Raw genomic sequence first — 14,398 nt, 5'->3', positions numbered from 1 at the left:
TGTTGTGACTTAGATGACATTCAGAGCACATTTTATGCCCAATTCATGCAAAACTCCACGTAATTTCAAGGGGTTCACATATTTTTTCTTGCAACTGTAAGTACCTGAAATAAATAATACAAATAGTGGGTGTATCTCTATGATCACAGTATGCACTTCTATTTTTTAGCATCAGCATTGTAATAAAAATACTAACAATAGTTATTTCTGACAATCCATCATAAGTTTACTTGAACAATCCCCTTTCATGTTGCCAGTCTGCTGGTCTACTCTTTCTGCGACTTTCTGAATTCCCTGAATGCTTTGCAGCAGGGTGGATAAAAATCAATGATTTTTTTTAAAAAATCAAAAAAATCTGATTTTTTTTATTTAAATTGGATTTTTTTAATTTAAATCGGATTTTTTTAAATAAAATGCTTTTTGAGGAAAATATATTACCATCCAAAGGTTATTCCATCATGAAATATAGATTAGTTTTTTAATTATGTAGAATAAGGCTGTATATGTTTAATTTTCTTGGTAAATAAATCCCATGAATCCATTCACAATGTCATGCTCTTCCAGAGGGTTTTGTAAGATTATTGGGCAGTTTCTCTGCCTACAAGATATTATCACAGATGATTGGTTTACTTTTGCAGTTCTCAAAACTGAATTTGACTCAGCGGAGATCACATGCCTCTTCTTCACAGCAAAAATGTTATAACATGAACAGAGTTAAGAAAAAGACCTTCATCCTAACTTCTACAAACCTATGAATACAGAATCAACCCCTTCAGTGCGAAGTTTCAAGAAGTTCAGTGAATAGAATAGAAAGAATATTTTTCTGATTGTTTGGAGTGGAATAGATCTGCACAAGAAGAAAGTGAAACTAAGTGGAGGAGGAAGGGGCTGACAGTCTAAGTTTTCTAAAATATATATATTTTGTTTAGCCAAATTAGTTAACAAACATGGATGTTTAAGCAAATCACATATGCTGGAATGTTATTGTTTCAGATGAATAAATCTATTTAAATTGTTATTATTAAGGTGATGATTATTTTTCTCCTTCCTAAATACAACAGAAATGTTGTCCAAATATGAATGATTAACCTATTAAAGTGGGGATAAAAAAACTAATATGAAAAGTTGTTATTCTAAAAATCTTCATCTACTTGCATATTAAAGTTATACCAGCAAGAATTAGTCTTTATGTAGAAAACTAGGATTTAAATCAAGCCTTACTGACTAGTGATTTAAATCGTGATTTAAATCATGATTTAAATCAGTTTGATTTAAATCAAATCCACCCTGCTTTGCAGCTTCTCCACCATTCCTCAGGACTACATATCCCATGGTACTTTGCTGCCTGCAAGCAGTGTACTATAGGCAGGCTCCGTGAAATGTGTGACACAGCAGTGCCTACCAACAGGGCATAGTGCCTATGTGTCACAGGATGCAAGGAAGTAAATGTGTGGGGTGTTCACAAAGTAAGTGTACACGATTGTTCATATGAATAGGAGTAGGCTACAAATAACTGAAATTCAATGTGGAAACAAATACATGATTTTACATTTTGACCATAAATAGGCTCAGAGGCGGACTGACAACTCATGGGGCCCCCGGGCAATAGGGGATCATGGGGCCCCTGTGTCCTTGCCCAAACTCAAAAAAGTCTATGAAAAAGGTACCAGGGGCATCTCATGGGGACCCTATTGACCTGGGCCCTTGGGCAGTGCCCGAGTTTCCAAATGGTCAGTCCACCCCTGGATATGCTTCAATGTAACATTCAGATACTTACCAGGTGGGACTCTATCTAAGGGGATCTCACAGAGAGTCCCGTAGAACATGTCTGGACAAATACATCTGTTTCCATCATAGTAACCTCCATTTTTGCAGTTCGCTGTGGAAGAGAATTTAAAGGTCAGGAAGAAAGGCAAACTAATGAATATATCATACTATCATTATTAATATCATACTTTACTTAAAGTGGTTGTAAACCCTTACATACAGTATACCCAGTGAAGTGACTGACCCCAGGTGATACACAGAGATGAAACAGATCTTTCTTCTCTACATCCATTCAAAGTCCAGAATGTACACAGCTTGTCTGAGAGTTCAGAAAAAAAGGAGTGGAGAGCTGAAATTACACATTGCAGAGCTCAGTGAGCTGAGCTCTGAGAACTGATTAAAGGGAAGGGACCAGGGGCAGACTGACAACTCATGGGGCCCCCAGGCAATAGGGGATTATGGGGCCCCTGTGTCCTTGCCCAAACTCAAAAAAGCCTATGAAAAAGGTACCAGGGGCATCTCATGGGGCCCCATACTGACCCCAGGCCCTCGGGCAGTGGCCGAGTTTCCAAATGGTTAGTCGGCCCCTGGAAGGGACACACCCCCTTCACACAGCAAACAGGAACAGAGCTGAGGTTGTCAATCAGCTGGAGGTCCCTCCTCTGTCACCATTTTCCTCTTGGTGTCAGGAAAACATGTCAGAAGTGATTCATGCTGATAGCAGAGGAATGAAACAGTAGACAGAAATGACAGTGCTCTGGATTGAGAGTACACATTATAGAGGGATATGCTTTGTTCATATTTCATCTCAGAGGTTTGCAACCACTTAAAGCTATGCTCCAGGATAAGAGTTATATATACAGATAAAATACATGTATAAATGTATTTTAAATTTAAAAATGTTTTAACTTTTTGACAATTCGTCACACAACTCACAAAGATACAAAATAAAAGGTCAAACAAAAAAAGGGGGAAAAAAAGGGAAAACGTTTATGATGGCAATTGCAGATTTCTTGTGATGATCGATCTTTACAGAATAAAGGATAAGTTCACCTTTGGAGCATATTACTTGTTCCTCCCATTTTTTGTTTTTTTTTTTATCAAAAGAGCTCTTTATTATAAAAGAGATAAACATATAAAATACAAATAATGCCATACCATGATGCATTCTCGATGAAAGGAATGTTTGTTACATAAATAGCATAGTCGTGAAGCAATGCTGTACATGAAAAGAAGCAAAGAGGGGACCCATTCTGAGTCTACTAGTTCATCTCTATTGCATGTGGAGGGTTGTTCTGGCCATCTGTCCCATATCTTGTTGTATCTTGTTGTACCCCCCTCTGCCAATCCCTCCACTGGCTTCCGATTGCGCAACGGATCAAATTCAAAATCCTAACACTGACGTACAAAGCCGTCCACCATACTGCCCCGAACTACATCACTGACCTAATATCCAAGTACCACCCAACACACACACTCCGCTCCTCACAAGACCTCCTTCTCTCTAGTTCCCTGGTCTCCTCCTCCCATGCCCGCCTCCAGGACTTCTCCAGGGTGTCACCCATCCTCTGGAACTCCCTGCCCCAACCCATCAGATTATCCCCTACTCTCCTCTCCTTTAGGTGCACCGTGAAAACCCATCTCTTCAGGGAAGCCTACCCCACCCCCTGCTAACCTGCCGACCTCCTCCAGTCTTCCTACCACTCCATCCCCCACAGCTATCTCCTCCTGTACCACTATCTCCTCCCTCCTAGATTGTAAACTCGAAAGAGCAGGGCCCTCGATCCCCTCATGTTTTGCATTGTATTGGTATTGTTCTGTCACATGTTCTGTCCCCCTTTGTAATGTACAGCGCTGAGCGAACTATTGGCCCTTTATAAATACTGTATAATAATAATTATAATCTGGCCAGACATCTTCTGTGTATGTATATGACTTTTCCGTATGGTAAGGTAAGATTGATGGGGGCAATTGTCCGGGGGCGAGGCTCTAAGCTAGACCCTTGCTATCAGCAGTCTGGCAACAAAAAGTGTTGAAAAAAAACATGCAAATGTCACTTTCTTGATTGGGAAGAAGTCCCAGGAGACATTGTTTTGGGCATTGAGTTAATGGAGAGCCCATGTGATCATGTAGAAAGTGGACCACCTGAGACTAATAATCTTGAATAACTGGGCAGTGTGGCGGGAGTCACTTTGGGTGGGGGGCCCATGGAACCCAGCTCACGTTGGAGAGGTCTCAGCTCCCCATATCCCTCTTATGTGTAAGTCACCCTGTGCCTGTTAGGGGTACAGGGTGATCTGTCCTAATATTGTGTGGGCTTTGTCTCAGACTTTATAGACATGTTTAGGAGATAGGTGGGGTGGGGGTTGTTGATTGTTTAATGCCATGTGGTTGCATCCCATTGTTCTATTGTGTGTCTTGCTTGGGAGCAAACTATTATGGGATGTATATGTACTAGCTTAGTGGGGGGGGGTGTCTCAAGCAGCCCTCCCTCCTGATGGGACTGTCTGCTGGTGTGAAGTTTACATACCTGTGCGTCTCTTGTTACTAAATGTAGATTGCCCTGCCCTGTGACATTATGCAGGGAGGGGGGATTGACCCCCGAGTGTACAAAAAGCCTGTTTGAGTTTAAAATAAAGAGTTCCATGTTCAGACAGACTGGTGTCGTCTAGTTTTGCATGGTTGGCTGTGGTGTCTGTTGTCGGTGTTCGGGCGGGGAAGCGGTATTCTAACGGAACTACTCAAGCGCAGTCTGGGTCGGTTCCGTTACAGGCAGGACCATATTGAATGAAAGAAAGATCCACTGGGATCCGCACATCTGGGACATACAGGGTTGTAATGGGGCCTATATTTGACTAGTTGAACAGAGGTTAGGTAGGCTCTATGCAGGGGTGGACTGACAACTCATGGGGCCCCCGGGCAATAGGGGATCATGGGGCCCCTGTGTCCTTGCCCAAACTCAAAAAAGCCTATGAAAAAGGTACCAGGGGCATCTCATGGGGCCCCCTACTGACCCCAGGCCCTCAGGCAGTGCCCGAGTTTCCAAATGGTCAGTCCGCCCCTGGCTCTATGTAGAATATATAGGTGGGAGAGATGGCCAGAAAGTTTTGGGGAGGCCAATTTACTGGATTCTAGGATATCCTCCCATTTATCATTCTCCAGCTCCCCCACATCCACCACCCATTTGTTTTTTAGTTCGTAATCTAGGTCAGCATACACCGGCTGAAGAAGGGAAGTATAGAAAGTGAATGTCTGTTCCACTCATATTTGGAGTGGAACATGTAACACGTTCAAGCTCCTGCCCTCTCTTTCCCTCATTTTCACATTTACTGTAACAGTGGATGGGGGTTCTTCTCCCCGCATCCACTCACTTTTTTTTTAAATACTATAACAGTACCGCATTTTAATAAGGTCAAGTATAGTGACCAACTAGACAGAAACATCTATGGATACCTGGCTTACACAAGCCAAGGGGGAATGTAAGGGACAAGGGGAAAGGGAGCGAGGGAAGGGGGAGGCGGGAAGGGTAACATACCAAGCAGGGGTAATCAGAGAGAAAGAGTACAATAGGAAACATAAGTTATACATAACCCATAGAACTGTTCATTGCAATGTGCACATTGATGGCTCCACTCCTCAGCCTCATTATATTGTGTACTTCCTGCAGCCACTATTTGATAACGGGTACTACCGGGGATTTCTAGTGGATTGGAATGAGACATTTACCGTCGTTGAGGAACTGGGGCATCAAGAAGCGTTTGTATGACCCAACCGAATGCTTTGTGTTATGAAATAGTTTAGCTAGAGCAGGGGCGGACTGACAACTCATGGGGCCACCGGGCAATAGGGGATCATGGGGCCCCTGTGTCCTTGCCCAAACTCAAAAAAGCCTATGAAAAAGGTACCAGGGGCATCTCATGGGGCCCCCTACTGACCCCGGGCCCTCGGGCAGTGCCTGAGTTTCCAAATGGTCAGTCCACCCCTGAGCTAGAGTATCGTTCGTTATTTGGAATTACGTGACCTTATGAATGCAGATACTGTTTGCCACAGCTCAGGACTAACATGTATCTTCAGTGGGCAGCGGGGGAGTAGATGAGTGCTCTTGTAGTCCACTGACATGTTCTCTGGTTTTCAAATAGAAAGTCCATACGGAGGTGTGGCTGAAAGCTAGATGACATGTCTGCAGGAGCCCACATTGCACCCGTGATCTACTAATCACAGATTCAATGCTTTCCAGGCTCCTGCAGGAAAAAAAATAATAAATGCAAAAATATGTGAACTTATTATTTTTTTGTGCTCTCATTAATGCCATTCATTGTGTACTATCGTGTTGATCTCTGTGATTGGTCACAGTGATCACATGATACAGAGAGAGCCAATCACAGCTAACCACAATAGTAAACACTGAATGAATCAATTTCGTTCAGTAAAAATGGTTACTTATAGTAGTAAAATTCACTGGTATAAGCAATCATATTGTGTAAAAAAAAAAAAAAAAAAATCCTGATCACTTCCCCAGAGTAGTACCGTGTTACTATTGTAACTTTATATTGGTCTGGCCACAGTGTGTTAAAAAACTGTAATAAAAAATAAAGAAAATTGTAAAACATTAATATTATTATTATTATGATTATAATAATTTAAAAAAAAAATCCTGATCACTTCCCCAGAGTAGTACCGTGTTACTATTGTATCTTTATATTGGTCTGGCCACAGTGTGTTAAAAAAATGTAATAAAAAATAAAGAAAATTGTAAAACATTATTATGATTATAATAATTAAAAAAAAGTCCTGATCACTTCCCCAGCGTAGCACCGTGTTACTATTGTAACTTTACATTGGTCTGGCCAGAGTGTGTTAAAAAACTGTAATAAAAAATAAAGAAAATTGTAAAACATTATTATGATTCTAATAATTAAAAAAAATCCTGATCACTTCCCCAGAGTAGTACCGTGTTACTATTGTAACTTTATATTGGTCTGGCCACAGTGTGTTAACAAAATGTAATTAAAAAAAAAGAAAATTGTAAAACATTATTATTATTATGATTCTAATAATTTAAAAAAAATCCTGATCACTTCCCCAGAGTAGTACCGTGTTACTATTGTAACTTTATATTGGTCTGGCCACAGTGTGTTAAAAAACTGTAATAAAAAATAAAGAAAATTGTAAAACATTATTATTATTATTATGATTATAATAATTAAAAAAAAATCCTGATCACTTCCCCAGAGTAGTACCGTGTTACTATTGTAACTTTATATTGGTCTGGCCACAGCGTGTTAAAAAAATGTAATACAAAATAAAGAAAATTGTAAAACATTATTATTATTATTATGATTCTAACAATTAAAAAAAAATCCTGATCACTTCCCCAGAGTAGTACCGTGTTACTATTGTAACTTTATATTGGTCTGGCCACAGTGTATAAAAAAAAGTAATAAAAAATAAAAAAAATTGTAAAAAATTATTATGATTATTATTATTATTATTTACATTTTTTCTGCAAAAATATGTGAACTTATTTTTTGTGTAAAGGTAAACTTATCCTTTAAAAATTAAAAAATAAAGAAAATTGTAAAACATTATTATTATGATTCTAATAATGAAAAAAAATCCTGATCGCTTCCCCAGAGTAGTACCGTGTTACTATTGTAACTTTATATTGGTCTGGCCACAGCGTATTAAAAAAATGTAATAAAAAATAAAAAAAATTGTAAAAAATTATTATGATTATTATTATTATTTACATTTTTTCTGAAAAAATATGTGAACTTATTTTTTTTTTGTAAAGGTAAACTTATCCTTTAAAGTGAAACACATAGAGCTACAAATACTTACGGGTAGTTGGTCTAGTAGTAGTAGTTGTAGTAGTTGTAGTAGTAGTGGTAGTAGTTGTAGTAGTGTATTCAGCAGCAGTTGTAATAGGAGCCATGGTAGAAGCAATAGTTTTTGTAGGAGTTTCAACGGTTATAGTAGTATCAGCTGCAGTTGTAGTAGAAACTGTGATACTAGTGGTAGATCCAGCTGAAGTTTCAGAGGTAGTTAATGTAGTAGTAGGAGTTTCAACTGCAGCTGTAGTAGGAATTAAATCAGCCACAGTAGATGTAACTGTGGGTGTTGTAGGGATTGGGGAAGTAGCAGTAGTAGCTCCAGGTGCAGTTGTAGTTGGAATCAAGGTAGGAGTAGAAGATTCATCTATTGATGTAGTAGTAGCTACAGTTTCAACTTCAGCTGTAATAGGCGCTGTGGTAGTCTCAGCTGATGTCAGAGTGAGAACTGTGGTAGTGCCCGTAGTTGTAGTAAGAGTTGTACTAGTAACAGTAGTAGGAATGAGTACTGAATCTGCTGTAGTTGTGTCTGGTTGGAGTGTTATCTCTGCTGTTGTGTAAGACATTGGCAATGTTTCTGCTTTTTCAGTCGATGTATCAAGTATAGTGGTCATATCTGATGATATTGTTTCAGGAACAAGCGTTGTTTCTGCTGTTGTATCAGGCACGCTTGACACTGAAGCTGTGGTTGTAAAATCTGCTGTGGTGTTTCCAGCGGGAAGAGATGGTTCTGTTGTTGGTTCAGAGGTGGTAGATGTTTCTGCTTTCTCAGTTGCTGTAGCAAGTAGGGTTGTTATATCTGCTGTGACTGTTTCTGTAGATGCTGTTTCTGCTGTTGAATCAATCACATCAGCTGTGGTTATTTCAGAAGCCAGGGTTGTATATACTGTTGTCTCAGGGACAATTGTTAAATCTACAGTAGTTTTGTCCAGGTGGACTGACGTTTCTGCTGTTGCTTCAGACGTAGTAAATGTGTCTTCATTGTTAGTTATGTCAAGTATAGTTGGAGTAGTGGTTTCTGGAACTATTGTTGTTTGTGCTGTTGTATCAGATACACTTGACAGTTCTGCTTTGCTTGTTTCTGGAACCAGCGTTGTTTCTTCTGTTGTTTCAGGAACTATTGTTGAATTTGCTACAGTTGTGCCAACACCGGGTGATATTTCTGGTGTTGTGTCAAATAAAGTAGACGTTTCTGCTATTTCAGTTGTTGCATCCAGCACAGTTGATTTATGTGGTGCAGTCTCAGGAATAGGTGTTGTTTCTACAGTTGTAGCAAACATTGTATGAGTATCTACAGTAGATGAATCTGTAACTTTGGTTTCAGCTGATGTATCAAAGACCGTTGATACTTCTGTGCCAGGAACAAGAGTCCCCTTTGTTGTTTCTACAGTTGTATCAGACCCAGTCTCTACATCTGTTGTGCCTGTTTCAGAAGCCAGTGTTGTATCTGCTGTGATGGCAGAAACAATCGTTGATTCTGTTGTTGCATCGGACACACCTGATGCCTTAGGAGTTGTTTCAGAAACCGGGGTTGTATCTGCTACGGTGTCAGGAACAATCGTTGTTTCTGTTGTTGCATCGGACACACCTGATGCCTTAGGAGTTGTTTCAGAAACCGGGGTTGTATCTGCTACGGTGTCAGGAACAATCGTTGTTTCTGTTGTTGCATCGGACACACCTGATGCCTTAGGAGTTGTTTCAGAAACCGGGGTTGTATCTGCTACGGTGTCAGGAACAATCGTTTCTGTTGTTGCATCGGACACACCTGATACCTTAGCAGTTGTTTCAGAAACCAGGGTTGTATCTGCTACAGTGTCAGGAACAATCGTTGTTTCTGTTGTTGCATCAGACACACCTGATGCCTTAGGAGTTGTTTCAGAAACCGGGGTTGTATCTGCTACAGTGTCAGGAACAATCGTTGTTTCTGTTGTTGCATCAGACACACCTGATGCCTTAGGAGTTGTTTCAGAAACCGGGGTTGTATCTGCTACAGTGTCAGGAACAATCGTTGTTTCTGTTGTGGCATCAGACACACCTGATGCCTCAGGAGTTGTTTCAGACACCAGGGTTGTATCTGCTACAGTGTCAGGAACAATCGTTGTTTCTGTTGCTGCATCAGACACACCTGATGCCTCAGGAGTTGTTTCAGAAACCAGGGTTGTATCTGCTACAGTGTCAGGAACAATCGTTGTTTCTGTTGTTGCATCAGACATACCTGATGCCTCAGGAGTTGTTTCAGAAACCAGGGTGGTATCTGCTACAGTGTCAGGAACAATCGTTGTTTCTGTTGCTGCATCAGACACATTTGATACCTCAGGAGTTGTTTCAGTAGCCAGTGTTGCATCTGCTGTTGTCCCAAGGTCAGTTGTTAAACTATCTATAGTGGTTTCAGGAGGAAGTGATGTTTTTGTTGTTGATTCGGACACAGTCGACATTTCTGTTTTTGTAGCTGTTGTACCAAGTACAGTGGTTATATATAATGTGGCTGTTTCAGGAATAAGTGTTGTTTCAGTTGCTGCATCAGTCGTAGCTATCACAACTGAGGTTTCAGCTGGTGTATCAAGCACTGTTGTTAAATCCAGTGTAGCTGTACCAGGAACAACAGTTTCCTTTGTTGTTTCTGCTGTTGAACCAAGTGTAATTGACACTGCAGCTGTGGTTGCTTCAGAAGCCAAGGTTGTGTCTACTGTCGTCTCATGAACAATTGTTTCTGATTGTACAGTTGTATCAAGTACAGTAGATCTATCTGGTGTAGCTGTCTCAGGAATAATTGTTTCTACGGTTGTATCAGACAAAGTATGTGTTTCTACAGTAGATGTAACTACTAAGACGGTTGTCTTAGCTGATTCATCAAGGGCAGTAGACACTTCTATTGCGCCTGTTTCAGAATCTCGTGTTGTATCAGCTATGGTGTCAGTTGTTAATTTTTCTGTAGTTGTTTCAGGGTGAAGTGATGTCTGTGATGTTGTAGGAGACATGGTAGACATTTCAGCTCTTACAGTTGTTGTATCAAGTCTGGTTGTTATATCTAATGTGGTTGTTTCCGAAACAGGCACACTTGACACTTCAGCCATTGTTGTTTCAGAAGCCAGTGTTATGTCTGCTGTTGTCTCAGGAATGTTTGTTAAGTCTACCGTGGTGCCAGGGACAGTTGTTAAGATGTCTGTAGTAATATCAGTTGGAAGAGATGATTCTGTTGTTGGTTCAAACATGGCAGATGTTTCTACTTTTTTTGTTGTACCAGTTATGATTGTTATATCTGGTGTGATTGTTTCTGTAAAATGCATTTCAACTGTGGTATCCAGCTCACTTGACATGCCAGCTGTGGTTGTTTCAGAAACCAAGGTTGTATCTAAATCTGCTGTGGTGGTATCTGGAAGAAGCGGTGTTTCCGCTGTTGGTTCAGACAAAGTAGACGTTTCTGCTTTTTCAGTTGTTGTAACAAGAAGAGTTGTTATATCTGGTATGACTGTGTCTGTAAATGTTTCTGTTGTTGTGTCAAGCACCCTTGACACTGCAGCTGTGGTTGCTTCAGAAGCCAAGGTTGTATCTGCTGTTGTCTCATGGATGGCTGTTAAATCTCCAGTTGTAGCAACAGGATGGAGTGATGTTTCTGCTGTTACGCCAGACATGGTAAATGTTTCAGCTTTTTCAGTTGTTGTATCAATAACAGGCGATGTATCTAATGTAGGTGTTTGTGGAATAATGGTTGATTCTGCTGTTGTAGCAGATACACTTGACAGTGCAATTGTGCTTGTTCCACCAACCAGTGTTGTTTCAGAAACTGTTCCTAAGTCTGCTTCAGTTGACTCAACACTGGGTGAAGTTTCTCTTGTCGTGTCAGACGTAATAGAAGTGTCTCCTTTTCCGGTGGTTGAATCAAGTTCAGTATACATATCTGATGTAGCCTCAGGAAGAAGCGTTGTTTCTAGAGTTGTATCAGACATGGTATTTGTGTCTACAGTAGGTGTGAGTGCACTTTCAGCTGATGTATCAAAGACAGTTGATGTGTCAACTGTTGTATCAAGCAACGTCGTTAAATCTGTTGTAGCCGTGCCAGGAACAACAGTTTCTTTTGTTGTTTCTGCTGTTGTATCAAGCACACTTGACACTGCATCTGTCGTTGTCCCTGAATTCAGGCTTGTATCTCCTGTTGTGTCTGAAACAGTTGTTAAATCTCCCGTGGTTATGTCAGGGTGGAATGATGTTTCTGCTGTTGCATCAGATATAGTATTAAGTACAGTTGAGATACCTGATGTGGATGTTTCTGGAGAAAATGTTGTTTCTGCTGTTGTTTCAGATACACCAGACAATTCAGTTGTGCTTCCTTCAGAAACCAATGTAGTTTCTCCCGTTGTTTCAGAAACAGTTGTCTCCACGCCAGGTGATGTTTCTGGTGTTATGTCAGACAAAGTAGAAGTTTCTGCTTTTGAAGTTGTTGAATCCAATACTGTTGCAATATCTGTTGTAGTTTCAGGAACACTTACTGTTTCTACAGACATCATAGGTGTTTCTACAGTAGGTGTAAATGTTATTTCGGCTGATGTATCAAAAACAGTTGATACTTCTGATGTAACTGTTCCAGAAACAAGAGTTTCCTCTGTTGTTTCCAAAGTTGTATCAGATACTGCCTCAACATCCCTTGTGCTTGTTTCAGAAGTCAGTATTGTATCTGTTGTGGTGATAAGAAAAGGTGTTGTATCAGATACACTAGATAATTCAGCTGTGTTTGCTTCAGGAACCGGTGTTGTTTCTTCTGTTCTTTCAGAAACAGTTGTCTCAACACCAGGTGATGTTTCTGGTGTTATGTCAGACACAGTAGAAGTTTCTGCTTTTAAAGTTGTTGAATCCAATACTGTTGCGATATTTGTTGTAGTTTCAGGGACACTTACTGTTTCTACAGACATCATAGGTGTTTCTACAGTAGGTGTAAATGTTATTTCAGTTGATGTACCAAAAACAGTTGATACTTCTGATGTAACTGTTCCAGAAACAAGAGTTTCCTTTGTTGTTTCCAAAGTTGTATCAGATACTGTCTCAACATCCCTTGTGCTTGTTTCAGAAGTCAGTATTGTATCTGGTGTGGTGATAAGAAAAGGTGTTGTATCAGATACACTAGATAATTCAGATGTGCTTGCTTTAGGAACCGGTGTTGTTTCTTCTGTTCTTTCAGAAACAGTTGTCTCAACCCCAGGTGATGTTTCTGATGTTGTGTCAGACAAAGTAGATGTTTCTGCTTTTTCAGTTGTTGAATCCGGTGAGGTTGATATATCTGATGTAGTCTCAAGAACAAGTGTTGTATCAGACATAGAATGTGTCAGACTAACTGGAAAATAAAAAAAAGAAGCAGTGTATTAGTGAGAGTGTTGTCTCTCTGTGTATCCTTGGCATTTATGCAGGAGTTGTAAATTGAGAACTGAGATCTTACTAGCAGTCTCCCTGACAGATATAAAATAATATTTCTAGGTAATCAAGATGGAAAATGCAACTTATCAAGAAGGGAACAATGACTGAAGGGTCAGTTCACACCAGAACGCGGTGCAGGAAACCCTCATTACATGCATGCCACCAGGGCCGTGGATAAGGGGGTACCACCAGACCTCCTGTAATGGGCCCAGGTAACTAGATGAAGTGGATGTGGGCAGGGAGGGAGATCAGCACAGAATGGGGGGGGGGCATTACTGGAACCAATTCCCTGTATGGCTCTTTCTTCAGAAACTTAAAGCTGGCTTTTTCTCTTCTCCCTCATTCTAGCTTTCAGCTGCTGTAAAGAGAACCATACAGAGCATCGGTTCTAGTAACTGCCCCCTCGCCGCACCCAAAACCCTCCCTGTACACCATACATTTCCCCCTGATGCCAGCACTTCTGCAGGGGCCAAAAAACAGAAGATTTGGTAAGTAAGGACTGCAATTAGAATATTAACCATTTTCAAAGTAAATAAAGCAATTTTTGAGGATCAAAAACGGATGTTTTCAGTAGGAGACTGTAGCTCCTCTTTACCAGTTCCCACCTGACCTATGGTCAAATGACAGCCGGGCAAGACATTCACCAATATAGGTGGACGCCATATGATGTCCTCCCAGAATGCACCTTGCGCACACCCAGGGGCAGACTGACAACTCATGGGGCCCCCGGGCAATAGAGGATCATGGTGCCCCTGCGTCCTTGCCCAAACTAAAAAAATCCTATGAAAAAGGTACCAGGGGCATCTCATGGGGCCCCCTACTGACCCCGGGCCATCGGGCAGTGCCCGAGTTTCCAAATGGTCAGTCCGCCCCTGCGCACACCCCATGGACTGCGTTGCGGCACAGTCTGTCACCTGCCGTGTCCATCGGACACAGATAATGACCAATCAGTGTACCAGCCGCATATCAGCAAATCACATGACAATTGTACACAATGGATGGATCTCATTAATGCCATTCATTGTGTACTATTGTGTTGATCTCTGTGATTGGTCAGAGTGATCACATGATACAGACAGAGCCAATCACAGATAACCACAATAGTAAACACTGAATTAATCAATTTCGTTCAGTAAAAATGGTTGCTTATAGTAGTAAATTCACTGGTATAAGCAATCATAATGTGTAAAAAAAAAAAATCCTGATCACTTCCCCAGAGTAGTACCGTGTTACTATTGTAACTTTATATTGGCCTGGTCACAGTGTGATAAAAAAATTTAATAAAAAATAAAACAAATTGTAAAAAATTATTATTATTATTTACATACTGTCATCAGTCTGTGTCCCTGATCACCTACCCCAGTTATATGATGACGCTGTACTGCATTTGTAAC

At 40.6% G+C, this 14,398-nt stretch overlaps 1 protein-coding gene across 1 annotated transcript in view; it reads right to left on the bottom strand.

Moving 5' to 3' along the window:
• LOC149453960 (uncharacterized) overlaps positions 1-14,398 on the bottom strand; it is an 80,950-nt gene that overhangs the window by 48,919 nt on the left and 17,633 nt on the right. Inside the window, exons 2-3 of the mRNA XM_089687994.1 lie at positions 7,609-12,924; positions 1,778-1,879 (exon numbers count right to left, since the gene is read on the bottom strand). Of these exons, the coding sequence (XP_089544120.1) occupies positions 1,778-1,879; positions 7,609-12,924 (5,418 nt within the window). The remainder of the gene's footprint in view (positions 1-1,777; positions 1,880-7,608; positions 12,925-14,398) is intronic.

This window comes from Staurois parvus, unplaced genomic scaffold, assembly GCF_062004578.1.
Source record: "Staurois parvus isolate SC_StPar_1 unplaced genomic scaffold, SC_StPar_1.0 ptg000444l, whole genome shotgun sequence".
In the NCBI taxonomy this organism is placed as follows: Eukaryota; Metazoa; Chordata; class Amphibia; order Anura; family Ranidae; genus Staurois; species Staurois parvus.
The sequence above is the reverse complement of the archived record's forward strand: the minus strand, read 5'-3'. Positions and strand labels throughout refer to the sequence as shown.